Genomic DNA, 19,611 nt, shown 5'->3' on the forward strand with positions numbered 1-19,611 from the left:
AAATTTTATCATTGTTTTATACAAGAAATGTGTTCTATACCAGGTTTAAGTGTTTAACAATATGTCATTATAAGCATCTTAAACTCGATTTGTTAATGATTTTTACCAAAGCTTAATTGATACATAATCCATGTCAAAAAAAAATAAAAAATAGTAATAATAAAGGCCCATGTAGTGACAAGGTCTTAAATTTGATTAGGTAAAAAGAATGCTAACCAAATCGCTTACATGGTTCTTGTGTCTAATGTTTTTATGCGTAAAAAGATCGTTTATTTAGTGGGCGTTCCCAATGCAAGATAGGCCTGATGGCTGACAGTTTGTCCGATCGAATATTGTGACTGATCGATAATTGAATTTTTTATAACCCTATTAGCCAATTTAATTCAATTTTACTTGATTATGGCCCTTTTTTTTTGTTTTTTTTGTTTTTGGGTAGACGATTATGGCCCATTTAAAGAGATAGTCAATTAGTTCGTCTAAAATCCAAACCTTTAATCTAATTACGGACCGATAACTAACCGATCAAATTAAAACATGTCCATGCCCTAGCGTATGAGGCCCAATTACCTAAATAAAAAAAAATCAATATGATCGAGGCCTTAAATCAGTGATGACCGATTAGGCCTGATCGAAACCAATCGAGCCTGATCAGTTGCCACCCCTAATGCATATAAGGGAGAGAGAATGCTGCTTGATCGCATAGGCCCTACACCAACACGGCTTAACGTCCAACATGGGGGTAGGGTGGTCATTTTGCCACCCCTGTGTGGGGTGGGGGGGAGGCGGGGTAGGGCGCGCACGACCAAGCAACTGTTCTTTCATCTTCCATATATAATAAAACAAAAGAAAGTATATCTCTTTTTTTTTATGAAAAAAGAAAGTACATTCGTGTTCCCTTATTGATCTAACCTAAACTATAATCTAAGAGCATAGTGGTGTGCATGTATATTCGACTTATTAGGTAATAAAAGCATAATACCTAAAATGGCCCTCGTCATGAGTCTTGAATGACTCATAAACTTGTCAGGCCTTTTGGTTCGTCTTCTTCTTCTTTCCTCTGTCTCATCTCTGCATCCAAAAGTCCAAGTTGGTTCGATTTAGTTACTTATAGATAAGTTAAAAAGTCAACCGGTCAAAGTTTTCGTGTTACACACTTGCACGAGAATTTACTTACTTAATACTATTGTGGTGACATATAGAAGAAGTGTTAGTCACGTTTTTGGTTTTTGGTTTTTTTTTTTTTTTTTTTTTGTTATATAAAATAGGAATTGTTTCCTTCTTCGATCGGTTCCTCTTTGTCTCTCATCTTCAAAGAAGAGACGCAGTCAGTTCTGTTCTGAGAGATAAAATACTTTGTAATGGAATGAGGTAATAAAAGCTTACCACCATTACATTTTACTTTCATTCCTCTCTCAGAATATTCCATTTTTATATGTTCCTTCCTTCCTTCCATCCTTACATCCACCTTCAACTGCTCTCCTTCTCACCTTATCATCTTCTTCCCCTTTCTCTCTTATCTTCTGTCACCTTCTTTATGGAGTTTTATCTTAAAATTTCGTTGCAGGTAATAAAGAACCAAAGAGGGAACAAACGCTCGGAGTAATACACCTAACCCACAAATTAGGGTTTCTTTTATGTTCCCGCATAGATTCCTAATTTTGTAAGTCTGGAATATATCTTATCTATGTGTTTATATGGTCTCAGCTCCGACAACAACCTCACTTTTTGGTTTGGGAAATTAGGGTTTTTCTTATAATCTTTTTCATTCGGGCATTTGGGTATCCTTTGTATATCTGGATAGGATCTGGTGAAGAACGAAGGTTAGGGTTGTGGTGTGTTGTTTTTGCAGAGAAATTGGGTGGATTGTTTCCATTTGAAGAACGGATTCTTATTCTAAGGGTCCTTCGATTCTTATCATTTTGGGAAATATAGGTGTGGGTTAGAGGATAATGTGTATACTGTGCGTCGTACAGAAGTGGTCTCGGCGGGTTGCCACCATGCTTCCTTGGTTAGTGCTTCCACTTATAGGTCTATGGGCGTTGTCGCAGTTGTTGCCGCCGGGTTTTAGATTTGAGGTCACCTCTCCTCGGCTGGCTTGTGTTTTGGTTCTTTTGGTTACCCTCTTCTGGTATGAGATTTTGATGCCTCAGCTATCAGCTTGGCGGGTGCGCAGGAGCGCTAGACTTAAAGAGAGGCAGAGGTTTGAAGCCATAGAGATGCAGAAGCTTCGGAAAACGGCTACCAGAAGATGCCGGAACTGCTTGAACCCTTACCGGGATCAGAACCCTGGTGGGGGAAAGTTTATGTGTTCTTATTGTGGTCACGTCTCAAAAAGACCGGTTCTTGACTTGCCTGGGCCGGGGCTTACTAACTCTGGTATCATAGGAGATTTAGTTGGCAAGAGTGGGAGGATGTGGAACGGAAAGGTTTGGTCGGAAAATGGTTGGATTTGTGGTTCAGATTGGTTAGAGAATGGCAACTGGGTCGGTGGGTCTTTCCCAGGGAATGTAAATTATTGGGAGAAGAAGGGAGGTGGGTTTTTCAGTGGTGATGATCAATGTCTCGCAGAGAAATCTTATTCTGGTGTTGTAATGCTCACCTGCAAGCTGTTGGCCTCCTCCTTTTTTATGATAAGATGGTTTTGGAGAAAGATTTTTAGGGTCAGCACTGCAAGGGGGGATGCTTCACTGGATGGAGAGGACAAAGGGATGTTGCCTAAGAAAGGTGAAAACGGGGGAAATTTTCATGAGAGCAGGGGAGATAAGGCTCGCAGGAAGGCCGAAGAGAAGAAACAGGCTAAGTTAGAGAAGGAGCTTTTAGAGGAGGAAGAAAGGAAACAGAGGGAAGAGGTTGCACGGTTAGTGGAAGAACGTAGGAGACAGAGAGACGAGAAGATGGAGGCAGAAAAAGAGCGTAGCAAAGGATCAACTGTTGACAGGGAAAAGGATGGTAAGAGAGAATCTGAAAAGAAGCGTCAGGAAAGAAGGAAAGAAAAAGACAAAGGGTCTAGTAAGAGCAACTCTGATGGAGAGGAGTTGGAAAAGAGGGCTGGGAAGGAATGTGAAAAGAAGCGAGATTTGGACAAGAGGACAGAGACTGAAAGAAGAGAAGCTCAAAAAAATACTTCTGAAAGCTTCAGGACTCAGAGCTTGGAAACAGGGCATGGTGTAAGGGTTACCAATACAAATAATTTTAGTAAGGGAGGTACTGGTGTTAGATACCTGGATCGTGTGAAGGGTTCATTTCTTTCTTCTTCTAAAGGTTTTAATGGATCCAGTTTCTTTGGGAAGGGTGGTCATGCTGCTGTTACTGTTGTTCCGAAAAACAACTCTAATAGTTCTGTGGATCATGTCCAGGCCACCGGTAATCGAAGAGAGGTACACTTGAATGAACATGTAGCTGGGAAAATAAATTTGAATGGAGATGATAAGGTCACTGATGTCAGTATCCAACGTCAGGTAAGTCATTTTCCGATTACCTGGTTTTTTGTTTTGGCCATTTATTATCTCGCTAGGCTAAAAGAAAATAGTTTGGAAAGATTACACAGGTTGAACTCTTAACAAAGAAAATATATATTGAACCCAGTGTGCATCAGCTTTTGAGGACTGGTCCATCTGAACTGCTAAGTTGGAGGGAATCTATCTTTTGATTGTTAAAAATCATTTACTATAATTTTATAAAGAAGAGATATAGGTACTCTTTTTCTTCCCTGAAGTTCAGCATCAATTTTTCCACCTCTTTCATGTCCTATATTATTTTTAGAGGTTGAGATTATGGATGGTGGGCTATAAATATACGAGTCCAGGCTGGTTAGTTTTTCAATTACATATATTTGTCATGGACTAGGATTCATTAAAGATTGTAGGCTCTTGCCTACCATATCTATTCTCTAATTTAATATTGATTCATATCTTGCTATGCTATTGGCTACTGTTTATGATTGATTGTTGTTTACCAGGTGGTTTCAGAACCACAACCATGGGCAACCCCAAAAAAATCATGGCAGCAATTATTTACTCGCTCATCAGAAGTTCCTCCATCATCCAATGTGAATACAATAAGCAGACCAAACCATAAGCCCCAAGCAGATGTTCGAAGTTCATATTTACCTGGTCAAGCACCACCACTACATCCTTTGGATAACCCAATGCATTTTGGATTATCATTGCCTTTCAATCTTTCTCCGTATCCAAGTTGTTCAATAAGTAGTAGTTCTGTTTCTTCGGCCACCGAGCCCTATTTTCCTCTTGTTGGAGAACCAGCATATGAGTTTGTGCCAGAAGAGCCAGAGCTTTTTGAAGACCCGTGTTATGTCCCTGATCCGGTTTCCTTACTTGGGCCTGTTTCAGAGTCGCTTGACATTTTCCCATTGGACCTGGGAAGTGGGTTTGTTGCAGATACTGGATTGGAAAGGCCTTGGTCTTTGCCGAATGCATCTGTTTCTGCCGAAATTAACAGGCCATCTCCGATTGAGTCGCCTATGTCACGTGTACGGGTTGCTGAAGAAAGGCAAAACACATCTAACCAGTTCTCATATACTTCAAAGGCACATGATCTGCATACTTCACTTACAGATGTATCAAATAATATAAATGAACAGGGGACATGGCAGATGTGGGGCACATCTCCACTTGTACAGGATGGACTTGGTTTGGTAGGTGGGTCAGCCAGCTGGCTTTTACCCTTGGGCCAGAACAAGTCAAATCAGGAAGATGCTCTGTTTCCTTCATCTCACAAGGCTATTATGTCACCGTTTGCAACGGATAATAATGTCCTTCCCGGCAGTTGCTCACCGCGGAAAGTTCATCTTGGTAGTTGCCAGAATGGTGGGACGTTTAATCCTCTAGGTCCTGGATTGAACAATAGTAGTGTATGGTTACCAAAAGCTGTCTGCCAGTCATTTTCAGGTGATGGAGAAAACCATAGCCCTCCGCATAATCCTCTGGATGATGTTTCTCGAAATGAAATGACATATGGTAGTCCAAGCAAATTTGGAACCGGTCTTCCTTTTGAACCAGCTCCAGCCAATTGTTGGTCCAAGTGAGTACCAATTTCTTTAGCCTCTTCTGTTTCAATTTGTTTTTACTGTGTGGCAGTTTTTTTCCGTTATTTTTTCTTTCCATTTAATTTTTTATGCTCAAGTATGGAACGTGAATACATTTTGTACATAAGATGATGCAATTTTATTGGGCACTTGGGCCATGTAAAACTTGAAAATTTGAATGTGCTGCTTATCACCATGATGGAATATCTTTTACATATTCGTACAAAGATGCTCCATATCTCTCGAAAGGGGGGGAGGGGAGACAATAGAACCACCCACAGGGAATACTAGAGGATATGATGATGCTACATGCTGAGAGAAGGATTGTAGCCGCACTGGGATGATAGATTTAGTAAATTAGTGGCTTTGAGTAAACCAGATGAGTGGAGCTTGGAGTTGCATTTTGGGGTTGGTTGGGTGGAAATCATTTACTAACTAGAGTTTTATATGATGTTACAAAAGATGGACAAGGATGTAGGCCTTAGAAGTTGATTGGTTGGATGCTTCATCAAATTCAATCTTAATGTGTCTGATATTTAAAGATTGGTTTTCAACATGTTCAGGTGTTGCCCAAAAGTTATCTGCAAAGGCCAGGTGTATCTATCAGAGTTGGAAGGTAGAAAGACAATGCTGCCTTCCCCCCCCCCCCAAAAAAAAAAAATAAAATAAAATGTGCTCCTTGTTTATAATATTCCATTCCTGGATTCATCCTCTGCTTTCAGCAATTGGTTATGTTTGCGTACCTGTTGAATGAGGCTAATATCATCGTTCTTAGTTGGGAACATCTGGACCAAAGATTGGTATAGGAACAAGAATTCAAACATCCCTTTGGATCATGAGGGCTAGTGATTCTATGGTGGATTAATTGGCTAGAATGGGGTGGGGAACTGGGGATAAATGCTTTACACATTGGGCCTGCCTAGCACGAATTAGAGAGGATTTTGGCTCCATTATTATTTTGTACTATTTTCCCTTGTGGGTTGTATGTATGTTTTACCTGATTTAAATGATTGTTTAATAAATTCAGCTGGTATTCATAAAAAAAAAAGAAGAAGAAGAGATTGCTATGAATGTGCACTTTTTCCTGGGCAACACTGGTCTGGATCAGTTTTGACTGGCTTAATCTGTGTGAGAAAACCAAGTTTGCTGGATTATTACAGACCAGATTGGCATAGCTTGATCCTGATAGACAGGGCATTGACCATGATTGGGATTGCACAATCCATGAAACCAGGATTTAGACTGCTGTGGTGCAGATGAGAGGAATTGAAAGAGCAAGGAGAGGTCGAAAATCACATTGGAAGTAAGTGAAAATTGATATAGATACCTTTGGGTTAATAAATATGACCTTGGTGTGGCCGACCCCATTAAGTTACAAGGCTTTGCTGAGTTTAGTGTCCCAAACTCTTCATGTTGAGGTCTGACTCCTATTTTGCATTGCCAAGAGTAGTTGTTGATGGGAGACTGGTCATCTCAGGCAAAACACTGGATCCAGGCCAGCTTGATGACTCAGGCGGAAGGTTCAGATCCGTAATAGAGAGACCAGATTTAGTTTATAGGGAGATTAGGGATAGGATAAAGGGAGAAGACGAGGTTTCAAGATCAGATTCTGATCTTGGATGAAGAGAGAAGTTGCAGGCTGTTGGGAGGTGAACAATCAAGTTCAAAACAGACCACGGTTTTGAGGGATAGGTGAGGGAAGGGGCTGGTGTGTTGTGGAAGAGATGAGGAATAAAAGGGGTTAGGTTTAAGGGCTGTATGGCTTTTTAAAGGAATGGAAGATGAAAGGTCAAGTTGAGTTGCAGGTTTAATGGAGATGGTTTGGAGGTTGAAGAAGATGTAAAGGAGGAGCTAGCTAGGAAGGTTGTAGATGAAGATAGAAGAAGAGATCAGGGATGAGAGGGAGTATCGTGAGAGAGAGGAGAAGAGATGAGATTGAGAGGGGGAGAGAAAGGAGAGAAGACGTTGAGGAGAGGGGAAGGGGAAAGACTCACCAAAAACGTGAGGGAGGGGGAGGGGACTTCTTCAATGAAGGTCTGGCCACCAAGGCTCCAACATTTGTTTCATACTTTCATTCAATAATTCAATTCAACATGTTACAAAAGGTTGGATACATGGGTATTTAAAGAAGAAAATGACTCTTGGACTTCAATAACTCCTAAAAATTAAAACCAAGAAACATTAATGACTAGCACACTATTCTAAACTAATTACTCACCTAGAAACTAACTCCCATAAAATATTAAATACTAGCCTTCAATCTCTTGGACTCCTAATCTAAGAATTTGAAGAGAAACAATAATACATCTAGGACTACGAAAAGACTAAAGAAGAAAATTTAAAAGACTCAATCCTACATTCCTATTAAATATTTCTTGAGAATATCAAGCGCCAAAAAGGGACTGGTTATGCTCCACACATATAGGGTGGCTGGTACTTGGCTGGTCCACGTAAAGGCTGGTTGGTGCGTGGTTGGTTGCATCTAGGTGTGGGCTGCCAAATTGGGTCAGTCCGGTCTAGCCAATCAATTGCTCCTGCATCACTTGTGGTTAGAGAGTTGAGTATCCCTGTGAAGATGGCTGATGGCTGTACAATCAGTGGATGACAATGGTCCTACAGATGTCCCTCAAGCTGGGTTTACCACTGCCACAAACCTGCTTGGAGGTTCCTGTTATGAGGTTCATCCCGCTTGTGAGTTGATATGTAGTAGCATCATGTCATGATGGTGTTTCACTATTTTGGGAATGCTTTGCCATTACTAGAATAGTGGTTTTGTGTCCTTCAGTTGTGTTCTGAAACATCGTTTAGGCTGAGGTCCTGTTTGGAATCCCTTATATGACTCTTGCCAAACATTACTGGTGGATAGTATAAGGGTCTCCTTATAAGCAGCTAGCATTCTGGAACCCTTTTTTTTTTTTAATGGCGAGTGCTGGGGAAGTAATGATGTCGATTGAAGGGAAGATGAAAAGGAAGGCCAGTCCAGCCAGGCCATTGAGCCAGGCAGCCTAATCTGGCCAGCTAGCATAGGCCCAAGTCTTCATGGGCCAGGCTTAGGCTCAATTTTACGTATTACTGAGTCCATGTGGGGGGGGGGGGGGGCGTCTAATTGTTTCTACTGTGCTTTGATTCTCTTTATGTTAGTTGTAGTTACTAATTAGTAATTAGTGAATATTCGTACTTTGAGATGTATCTAGAAGTTAGGTCTTATACTAGGACTAGTTTCTATTTTAATTGGTTACCATTTTGTAGGGGTTTCCTTCTCCATACAAGGTGGGGGACTCTAGTGTTTTAGGGGGGCTGCTACATGCACCCAACGATTTTAGGCAAAAGAGAAGACAATGGCTATGTATTATTTCCCTTGTGAGATGCAGTTTGCAAGCTGAGAGGCTTTGCATGGCTGGTGAGATGCTGATCCAAGCTTGAATGAGAGGTTCAAGCCATAGCTTCCCTTATCCCTAATCCCTTCTTTCATTTTGTTTTCCGCAATATCAAGCAAGTTTCAGAACTTTACCTCAGTGTTATCTTCTTGTTCGATGGTTGTTTGAATCCTTCATTGCTGCTCTATAACATAACTCTATGGTTGAGAAAATCATCTGCTGTTTGGTGAATATTTGTGGAGTTATACTCACTGTTTAGAGGGAGATATCAGCACCAACTGCAGGCTACTCTTAGAGTTTCTATTTTGATTCATCTATCAATATCATCATATCCAGCCGTTGAATCAGTACTAAACTTTGAGGGTTTGAAGCTTTAGTAGTTATTTAACTTTGAGTGGAGTTTGGGCCTGATCTGAGACCTGCATTTGGAGACGTTGAATTTCTTGTCACTGCTGGTTTTAGCCCTATTGATTCTGCCTGTTTGTTGGATTCTGAAACCTTCTTAAAGGATGTATTGATTCCATCAAGTAACAATTTCTATTTGATAAGAAAAATGAAGAACTAGTTGAAATTGCAGTCTTTCATACTTAGATATATTCTATTGGGAAATTGGCTACATGAAAATATCAAATATCAATGCCTTAAGTAGTCACTGCACTGAACAGAATAATTATGGGAGTCTTTGAATGACTATGGATAGAAAAAGAAATATTTCTACAACCTGAAAATGAATAAGACTATCAAGAATTGGGGAGGTATCTTTATACAAAGGGGAGTAAAAATTGAATGCAACAATGCATAGGGTAAAAGCCAAAATTTTTGTTTTTGTTTAGCAACAATTCAAGGGGAGTTCAAGTTTTTGTTTAGGTAACTTGAAGTGACAGTTATTTAGTTGGTTTATGAGTCCTAAGGTCAAATTATTTAGATTTATAGATAAGGTTTTTAACCCTACGCAAAGGGGATCTGGATTTTTGAGAATGAAAGTTTGAGTTTATGTGCTGTGCGAACATGTGGTCCATGGGCTGGATAGACTCCTTTTCTCGTTGGTTAATTTATCTTATCTTCTCTCCTTTGTTCTCCTCCCTTTTCTCCTTATTTCCTCTTCTCTTCTCCTATTTCTGTTTCTTTTCTATCTTCTTGTTTCAAAACCCAGGCACAATCTCTGTTTTTTGGTTCAGTTTTGGGTTGCTGAAACTAGTGATTTCTGTCATTCTAAATCTGTTTCATTATAAAATTGAAATTTATAGTTCTGGGGAAAAGGAAGTGCACGCTGTCAGTGTGTACTTTCCTCATTAAATATACCATTTTGCTACCCACTATTGGCTTGGCGTGTAATATGCCATTATAAGCAGGCAGCTTATAGATCCCTCTCCCATAGTTCTGATGTTGATCTCTTGAGTTTTGAAATTTGATTCCGATTTGCTAAAGTCTGTTAGTAAGTTGCATATCTGAACTCATGTTCTGTGTCTGAAATTTTCTGCAACTGACCTTCATAGCTTCTTTAGAACTCTATTTCTGACTTGGGAATTGATTGCTAGAATTGGCGATTCTGTTAGTGAAGCTCTATCTTGATTTGATTGAGTTTAAGAAGTTATTGCTCTCTTATTTCAGTACTGGTTCTGTCATGTTCTTGCTTTAACATGAGGTAGAAGGCTTTCTTCGTTTACAGTTATCGTCAGATTCTTCTGGTAACTGATTAAAGCCCCTCATATTCTGACTTCTTTTATATTTTACTCCGCTACTATGCTTTAATTTCGGAAAGCCCCCTGCCTTAATTTAATTACCATCCAAAATCTGGCCATTAGATCTGATATCAAATATTGCCCATATCTAGCCGTCAGATTGGGATCTCTTCCATTCTATTAGTGGGCACCCATTACCTGCAGGGCAATGAGGTCCATCAGATCCTGCAAAAAGGTTTTAGAAAAACAATGGGAATGAAAATGATGAGAGGGTGGAAAGTAGTGATGATGGAATGGGCCGATGGCTCTTAATTTGAATGAGAACCAATCATAAATAAAGAAAGTGATATAGAGGATGATATTTCACAGAGAATTAAAATAGGATTGATGAAGTGGAGAAGCGCGTCTGGAGTGTTGTGTGATCGGCGCATTCCTTTAAAACTTAAAAGAAAATTTTATAGGACAGTCATACAACTGGCTATGATGTATGGTGTATTATATGAATAAAATTAGTGTCGTGGAGATGAGGATGTTGAGATGGATGAGTGGCAAAACTAGGAAGGATAAAGTAAGGAATGATCATATTAGAGCTGATTTAGGAGTAGCTCCGATACATGATAAGCTATGAGAAAGTCGTTTGATGTGGCATGACCATGTTCAACGGAGGCCTTTGGATCCTCCAGTACAGAGGAGTGACTTGATTCAGATTGAAGGAACTAAAAGAGGCAGGGGCAGACCTAAAATAACATTAGGAGAAGTGGTGAGGAAATATATGCATAGCGTAGGCCTTGTATCAAGTCTGACTTCGAATAGAGCTGATTGCGGAGCAAGGATCTATCTAGTCGACCCCATTTAGTTGGGATAAGGCTGAGTTGTTGTTGTTGTTGTTGTTGTTGTTGTTGAACCATCAGCCTATATGGAGACCCAACCCAAGTACATTAGGCACTTTAGGTAATTAGTCCCAGTTGAAAGCACATCAAAGTGGGCTGCCTCGAGGGACTAACAATGAGGATTTGATGGCGGCCCAAAAAACCATAACTCTAAATCTCAGAATTAGGGCTAAAATGTAGGTAGAGGCAGAATAGGAGATTTGTTAATCTTAATAACTAGGGGTTAGTTGTTTCTGATTTCAAGGTTGAGCAGGCTTCTGGAGAGGGTTGAACTAAAGCTATACTAAGGAGGAAAAACTCAAAAAAAAAGTGCAATTGGCTTTATTGTGGATCTTGGATAGAACAGGGCAGGGGTATTTCAGGCGGAGAAAAGGGATCAAACTGGGGCTTTTTGGTGAAATAGAAGGGTATTGATGTGAGGGTTTGGTGTCTCAAGTTCGAGAGCAAACTGAGTCCTAACTTGAGATATGAATTAAGCTTGCTGAAATTAATTCAGAAACAGCGAAACAGGGTATCTGTGGGTATCTAGCAATTAGAAAAGAAAAAAAGACAGAAGAAGAAGAAAGGGAAATAGAATAACAAAACAAAGTCTAAGAAAGAGCGACCAGAAGAAGGGATCAATTGAGAAGAAGAAGATAACTGTAGAATCACAGTACTCACCAATTGCTAACACAGCAAACCATAAATCTAACTTTCATTTATCCAGCACCTCACATACTTAAATCGATGGTAATTGCCATGTATTTTAGACTACTAAACTGAACCCAATTAGAGACTAGCTAACTCTTCCTTACGGGACTTACCATATATATATATGCTTCCTATTGTCTAACAAGTAACAACTTGTAACTGAAGAAAACAGAAAATAGATAATATCCTAGGACTGATAGACTCTTAAAAATAGATACTATAAATGTGAACTCCTAATTTCGTATATGACTTAGTACTCCATTGTGTGCTTATAGAACTGATCCATTACAAACTAATCCCAAAACCACTGAGCCCAAGTCCCATATGACCCAATGGGGACTTGAAATCAAGTCTGATCAACCTTGATTGAACTGGGTTGCCTGCATCATAATCTGATTTTTTTTTTCCATTTCTCCTCTTTGCGCAGCAGAATTGATTTCATCACCTCTCCCTTCAATCGATCTAATGCAGTCCTAGATAGGTAGGAGACCTACTAGGAGCCAAACAACCGGATCAAATAACAAAAGGGGCTGCTGGTTCGAATGGACAGCACTAGGATTTAGGTCAATTCCTAGGGTTTGGGTTGGATATTGGGAAAGGGGTTTATAGGGTATTAATGGGCAGGTCTAGGGGGTCAATATGGTATAAAAAGGTTAGGGTTTGGATGAGTTTTGAAATTCTGCAATTTTAGACAGAATTGAGTTGCAGGTTTTGGGCTTTAATGGAGTTAGGGTTTATGGGATTCAAACAAAAAATAAAGGGGATCAATTGGGGGAAAGGATTAGAGGATTAGAAGAAGAATTTTGGCGTCAAACTTACTGGAGATTCCACTGGCAGCAAGCTTCGACAGTTGTGAAGGATAAAGCCACCTTCGAATTTGAAGAAGATCCTCCCAGCCGTCACGGTGTAAGGAGTCAACCGGATTCCACCAGTCCCTTTCCACCTTGATAGAACCATAAGGATGCACACTCACAAAGGAGCATAGGAGCACCAACAATGGCAGCCAACAAGCAAAAGCTTTTTTCATTAATCAAATTCGTGTACAATGCTGGCCTCCCTTACAAACTTATATAGAAGACTCAAAAATAGACTTAGACACTAAAAAGGAATGGCCTAATCCTATCCCTAACCTATTAGGTAATTTAAATTGACTAGAAAACTAAAATACTAAAGGAAATAGACTCAAAACATGGCTGAACTTATAGAGTCCTAATTCAGCCCAACTTACATCACATGACCACTTAAGTTGTCACATGACCACTTAACCAAGTCACATGATCACTTAAATTGAACCAATTAGATGCAACCAATTTGAACCGGTTCAATTAGAAAACATTAAAATAAACAAAGTATTGGGTTAATCCCGTATGCAACCTATGTACCTCTAGTTTAGGCTCATTAAAGTGGCCTAATACATAGAAAACCCTTGGGAACAAAGGCCCAACATGTATATAATCCAACCCTAGGCCTATTTCTAAAGAAATAAGCCAATATCTATGATGAACCTGCATCAACTCTCCCCAAGTTGAAAAAATTCGTCCTTGAATTTTGCAGTGATGAGGGGGAATCAACATGTGATTAGCAGCTTTGACCATCCCCAAACAAAATTCCGATGAGTCAGGAACATCGGGGATAAAGTCTTCAATGCGTGGAGCTTTCTCTTCGAAGAACCATGGTGGCATAACAAACTCTATGTGTTCTGCCTGTGAATCAGCAGCAACTGTCAATGTCTCGTCCATAGAGCCTTCAGTGTTAGCAACCTTCTCATCTAATACATGAGACACAAGCTCCACCTCTTCAAGAGCAGCATCTTGAAGGTCATTGTTTTCCTTTGGAATGCTCTCAATCAGCTTTTCATCTTCTACTGGTTCAGCCTTATCTATATTGGTTTCTTCAACATAGATCACTTCAGTAGGATCTTCTGTTGGTGCATCTGCCATTGGTGAAACTTCAAACATAGTCGATGCCACTTGCGTTTGAGTTGACATGTTCGGCAATCTCTGTGGCTGTACAGTCGATGTGGTTACCTTTGGTTGTAACTCTTTTAGAGTAAATAAATGGTATAGACGGTGTCGATCAGGTAGGACACACGAGTTGTTTTCAGGTTCAATCCAACCTTGTCGCTCGTCCAACCAATCACCACCTACTGCAATAAAACTCTTTGAAGGTGGTACCGGCTGACACCAAGCACCATCATGGTATGAAGAACACCCAAATTCGACACAGACTTTACCTATAGGCATGATGCAAATCTCTCTTGATTGGGACAACATATCCACCACGGATTGTGAAATAATGTTGTTACGTCGCCTCTCATCAAGAAGTAATATGGTTGTGCTCCCATTGGGTAGACGAACTCGGGTCTTAAAAACGAATGGAGGTGGGTCTTTCGAGGTTTCGTTGGAGCTTGCCTCCGCCATAGCTTTGATACCAATTAATGTAGTCCTAGATAGGTAGGAGACCTACTGGGAGCCAAATAACCAGATTAAATAACAAAAGGGGCTGATGGTTCGAATGGATAGCACTAGGATTTAGGTCAATTCCTAGGGTTTGGGTTGGATATTGGGAAAGGGGTTTATAGGGTATTAATGAGCAGGTCTAGGGGGTCAATATGGTATAAAAAGGTTAGGGTTTGGATGAGTTTTGAAATTCTGCAATTCTGGATAGAATTGAGTTGCAGGTTTTGGGTTTTAATGGAGTTAGGGTTTATGGGATTCAAACAAAAAATAAAGGGGATCAGTTGGGGGAAAGGATTAGAGGATTAGAAGAAGAATTTTGGCGTCAAACTTACTGGAGATTCCACTGGCAGCAAGCTTCGACAGTTGTGAAGGATAAAGCCACCTTCGAATTTGAAGAAGATCCTCCCAGCCGTCACGGCGTAAGGAGTCAACTGGATTCCACCAGTCCCTTTCCACCTTGATAGAACCACAAGGATGCACACTCACAAGGAGCACAGGAGCAGTAACAATGGCAGCCAACAAGCAAATGCTTTTTTCATTAATCAAATTCGTGTACAATGCTGGCTTCCCTTACTAACTTATATAGAAGACTCAAAAATAGACTTAGACACTAAAAAGGAATGGCCTAATCCTATCCCTAACCTATTAGGTAATTTAAATTGACTAGGAAACTAAAATACTAAAGGAGATAGACTCAAAACATGGCTGGACTTATGGAGTCTTAATCCAGCCCAACTTACATCACATGACCACTTAACCAAGACACATGATCACTTAAATTGAACCAATTGGATGCAACCAATTTGAACCGGTTCAATTAGAAAACATAAAAATAAACTAAGTATTGGGCTAATCCCGTATGCAACCTATGTACCCCTAGTTTAGGCTCATTAAAGTGGCCTAATACATAGAAAACCCTTGGGAACAAAGGCCCAACATGTATATAACCCAACCCTAGGCCTATTTCTAAAGAAATAAGCCAATATCTATGATGAACCTGCATCACGATCAGGTCGGCTGAAAGTTCTTTCTAGTTACTATTTTTTTTGGAGTTCTATTCTGGAGTAGAATTCTGCACATATAAGCACTTGCATCAGTTTGATCTTCCGGTTCATATTCTGCCCTATTATTCCTACAGTAATAGTGGTATTCATCATTCCTTAGATTATATTTCTTCTATACTTTAATCATCATAAAAGATTTCGTCTCCAGGTTCTGTCTCCCATCACTATCATACTACATTTTTTAATTGGGGAACTGTTGGCCATGTTATAACTCCAGCATACCACTTGGCTAGACTCTCAGTTGATTCTGACTTGTTCTGGTTGTTTTCTTTGGTTACCTCTTACTTAAAATTTGAAATACAAGTATAAAACTCAGTAATTCTTTCTTAGTTCTTGGTGATTAAAAAAATCTTAGTTCTTTCTATTTCTCTTCATCAAGTAGGATTAGACTTCTATTTTCCTTTTCCTTGTTGAATTGGACTCTAATTCCTTTTATATTTGGATTCTTAGTTCTATTTTTCTTCATCCGGTAGGATTAGACTTCAATTTTCCTTTTCCTTGTTGAATTGGACTCTAATTCCTTTCCTATTTGGATTCTTCTGGTGGAATTAGGAGTCTGTTTTCCTGTCCTAGTGGGATTGTGTTTCTTCCTACCTATTCTTATTAGGTCTAGGATTTCCTATTCCTAGTACAATTAGGAGTTTTGGACTCCTGAATATCTTGACCTACATCAAGTAACTATAAAGAAAACAAGGAGAAGAGTTGCTTATGTGGGCTCAATGGATTATGGAAACATCACCAAGCTTATCAGCTGTCAGTTAGGCATCTTAGTTCTAATAAGGACAGGTGTTTGATTTGGGAATAAAAAAAGAGACTGCTGTTAATCCCCTTTAGGTGGCTTGTTGTTAACCACTAGTGATTGTACGCTGTTTTATTTCTCAGTCTATTGTACTGTTCTCAAGTCTCCTTCCTCATTCGGTTTGTGTCCTTTTCCTTCTGGAGATAAACTTATGCTGAGGCTTGGATTTATTGTGTCACATTTCCCTACAGTTCTCAAGACAACTGTGTCCTACTTTCCAGAGGGTTGGGGGAGACAAACGGATTATAGCCACCGGACACAGGGTTGTGGAGTCCTTGTGTTGACAGCCTAAATTCCATCTCTGCATATATCTTTCTTTTCTTTCATATATGGTTTTCCCATCAATAAAGAAGGGATAAAATGATTTTTATAAACATGATTGTAAGGAAGAGTCACTATTTCTGTGAAGTCATTAGTTTTAGATATTGAAGTATCTTCGTCACAATCCGATCGGTGTTCCAGAATTCTTGACATTTCCCATGGCCAGATTACTGTCTTAATAACATATTTATGGTCATTCAATACCTGGAATATATTATTCCTTAATTTTAAAATTAATTTTGGAGAAAATATTTACACAAAAAAAAAAAAAAAAAAACTTCAGTAAGTAGATGATTATTAGTTAGGTTAGGTTCAGGTGGATAATAGGGGTATCTGGGAAATGGGAAGATGGTATAAGTAGCGATAATCAGACTTAATCAATAGGGTAATTTTGGCATTAGACTCGTATAATTTGTAAGACTATAATCGATGTTTCTTACTCCAACCCTATGATTTTATTATCACTCTAGCATTTGCTTTTTATTCTCAACTCTCATTCATCATAAATTATCTTTACCTTCCTTTTGGGTTTTTTTTTTTTTTTTTTTTTGGGGGGGGGGGGGAGGGGATGGGGGTGTTTTGTGATTGCAACTATATTTAGTCATGGTTGTTTTTTTGGTCGTCTGGTTTGAAGATTAACACATGCATGGAAACAGGGATAAACTGGAAACGTGACTATGTGCAAAGTAAAATATGAAGATGATCTAAACGATCCTTTTTTCGTTAGTCCCCCTTGGATTTTACTTGCTTCTATTTCTTGAGGTTATACCACTAAGATAATGTCCTAATGCCATTTATGTACCAGAATTTTCCCATGCACATTTTGTTTAGGGAAAATACATTCCTGAAGTGGCTTATATGTGCAGCCGGCTCTGAGTTTTGACTAGTTCATTTCTTTACCATCCATTTATCAATCTGTTGGTTGCTTATAGAGATTAAGGCTCCTTCAATGGCCTCCATTGAGAAAGTGAAGACTAGAAAGAAAATATTGCTGTTCCTAAAGCAACATGTGTTGTTCCTGTACACGCTCTGCTTAGCCAAATCATCCACCATGTTATTTAATCTTGACCCTCAAAGCAACATGTGTTGTTCCTGTACACGCTCTGCATAGCCAAATCATCCACCATGTTATTTAATCTTGACCCTCATAACAATGTGATTTCATCAAGAAAGCAAAGGAGCAATCCTCCCTGGAAAGATAATCTTCAAAAATGCGTCAATATATTCAATTTTTCCTTCGATTCTGCCTTTAGGCTCCTTTTGATGTAACTGAAATATTTTAAAAGAATTGTCCTAAAAGCAAAAGGAAATTCATAGGCCTAAAAATTAGAATTTTTTTTTACCGAAATGCAATACAAAAGTTGAAAGAGAATTTCCAATTTAATTTTTGGATGTTTTTCAAGGAATGTGGTGGCATTTTGTTCAAATATACTCATGGGAGACAACTCCTGTGTTATGTGGTTGATTCTTTTCCTCATCCGACAGTTAGCAAAGGTGCTTACTTGTTATGTATGATAAAGGGGAGAAGAAGAGGGGGGGGGGAGACAAATGTCAAAGAATTACTAAGTTTTAGTTTTATAAATGGATGTTGATTTCCTGGAAATATATTTTGTCAACAAATGGAACCTGGTGAAACCTTTTGTGAATGAGAAATGTTCACAAATAGGTATTTATTTATATAAAAAAAGTACTATAGGTGCAAGTCTATATATATATATAGGTTTTATATTTGGTGCTCACATAAACTAGGTATGCATCCCCAACCATAGATAAAAATGTTGTAATTTTTTAGCATGTGAAAAGAAAACGCTAGTTAGTTCTTTTTTTTTTTTTTTCTCTATTCTGTGTGGCCTTATTTTGATTTGGTATTTACTTAAAGAGGGCGGGCCTTGGTGCAACGGTAAGGTTGCTCCATTGTGACCAAGTGGTCACGTGTTCGAGTCTGGATACAACCTCTCTGCTAAAGCAAGGGGTAAGGCTGCATACATTATGACCCTCCCCAGACCCTGCAGTGGTGGGAGCCTCGTACACTGGGTACGCCCTTTATTTACTTGAATATTTCCTCGTTGGGTCTCACCTTTACCATATTTTTAGCATTGATGACCTGTGAGTTGTGTATGACTAAAGAATGGCAAATTGCTCCTTTCTTGGGCTATTATGTAGGTTAACTCAGGACTTATGCTGTTGAATTGGTCTCTGGATGCCGTGTAGTTAATATTGCCATTAGTTTTTTCTAAGAACAACTGTTAGACATGGTGTTTTGGTGCATATGAATTCATGAGTCTGTTTTTCTTGGCAATATGTACTTTATTCCTCATTTCTACTATCGGATTTAGAGTTTTGTTTCTTGGAAGCCTCCCCACCACATTCAATGAATTTCATTAGAATCTGTTGTTTGCTGACATATTGAACTTCACATTATTGGCTATTACCTTCTTAGATTCATCTATTTTTCTTTCATTATGTTGTTTGACAGTTCAAAAAATTTATCGTTTGAGTGTATCTGATACCTGATCCTTATCCAGATTTTATTTGGTCTTGTGGTCTTGCAGCAAGGATTGGGATGTACATGGTTCAAGGGAAAACATTGGAAACTCAGCCCCGGCAAGGCCTGAGATTGGGGGCCTATTTTCCAGACCAGATGTACAGTCGCTTTGGTAATTTACTTGAGAGGGGAAAAAAAATAAAGAGAAAAATGAAAAAGAACGGAGAGGACATCAACATTAGGGATAAGGGTTTTTTGGCCAGGCACACCTCTATGGTATCTCTGGATGGGCATTTAGTTATGCCACATGGCAAGTTAGATGGGACTGAAATCTTATGGACAAGTAGATCTCAAGGTCCCCTGCTCACATGTTAAGTTTTAGTCCAAATGGAGTTGGCCATGTGGCAAATAAAGCATTGAAAAAACCGACTACAAACAGGTATGCCGAAGTGGAAAGTTGTAATGTTTGAATTGTAGTCTGAAATTTGATAATGTGGCCATTTCTAATTATTCTTTAGGTATTCAATGGTCGGAATTGGCTAATCAGCTTTCTAAATGGAGAAAGTAGATTGCTCATCATCCATATAGCATTAATCTGTTATCAGTTACAGATTGCTATTTGAGGTAAAACTTGTTGATAAACCCCAGAGCAATGTCAGTTTTTTCCTTGTACAAGTGATCCAGCTTACATATTTACATCAAACTAAACTTTCAAACTACATGGGAAGCAGCAGGGGTGCTTTCCTCCTTGGAGTGATGGAACATTATTTTCCCTGTTATCATTCACATTGATTCTTCAA

General features: G+C 39.2%; 1 protein-coding gene across 1 annotated transcript; it reads left to right on the plus strand.

Annotated features, from left to right (window-relative positions):
* Positions 1–1,795: 1,795 nt before the first annotated feature.
* Positions 1,796–19,028, plus strand: LOC122671433. The gene is made up of 3 exons (XM_043868635.1): positions 1,796–3,458; positions 3,959–5,040; positions 18,879–19,028. Exons 1-3 carry the CDS (start codon positions 1,950–1,952, stop codon positions 18,985–18,987), a joined length of 2,700 nt encoding a protein of 899 aa, XP_043724570.1. The 5' UTR covers positions 1,796–1,949; the 3' UTR covers positions 18,988–19,028.
* Positions 19,029–19,611: the final 583 nt, after the last annotated feature.

Source organism: Telopea speciosissima, chromosome 8 (assembly GCF_018873765.1).
Source record: "Telopea speciosissima isolate NSW1024214 ecotype Mountain lineage chromosome 8, Tspe_v1, whole genome shotgun sequence".
In the NCBI taxonomy this organism is placed as follows: Eukaryota; Viridiplantae; Streptophyta; class Magnoliopsida; order Proteales; family Proteaceae; genus Telopea; species Telopea speciosissima.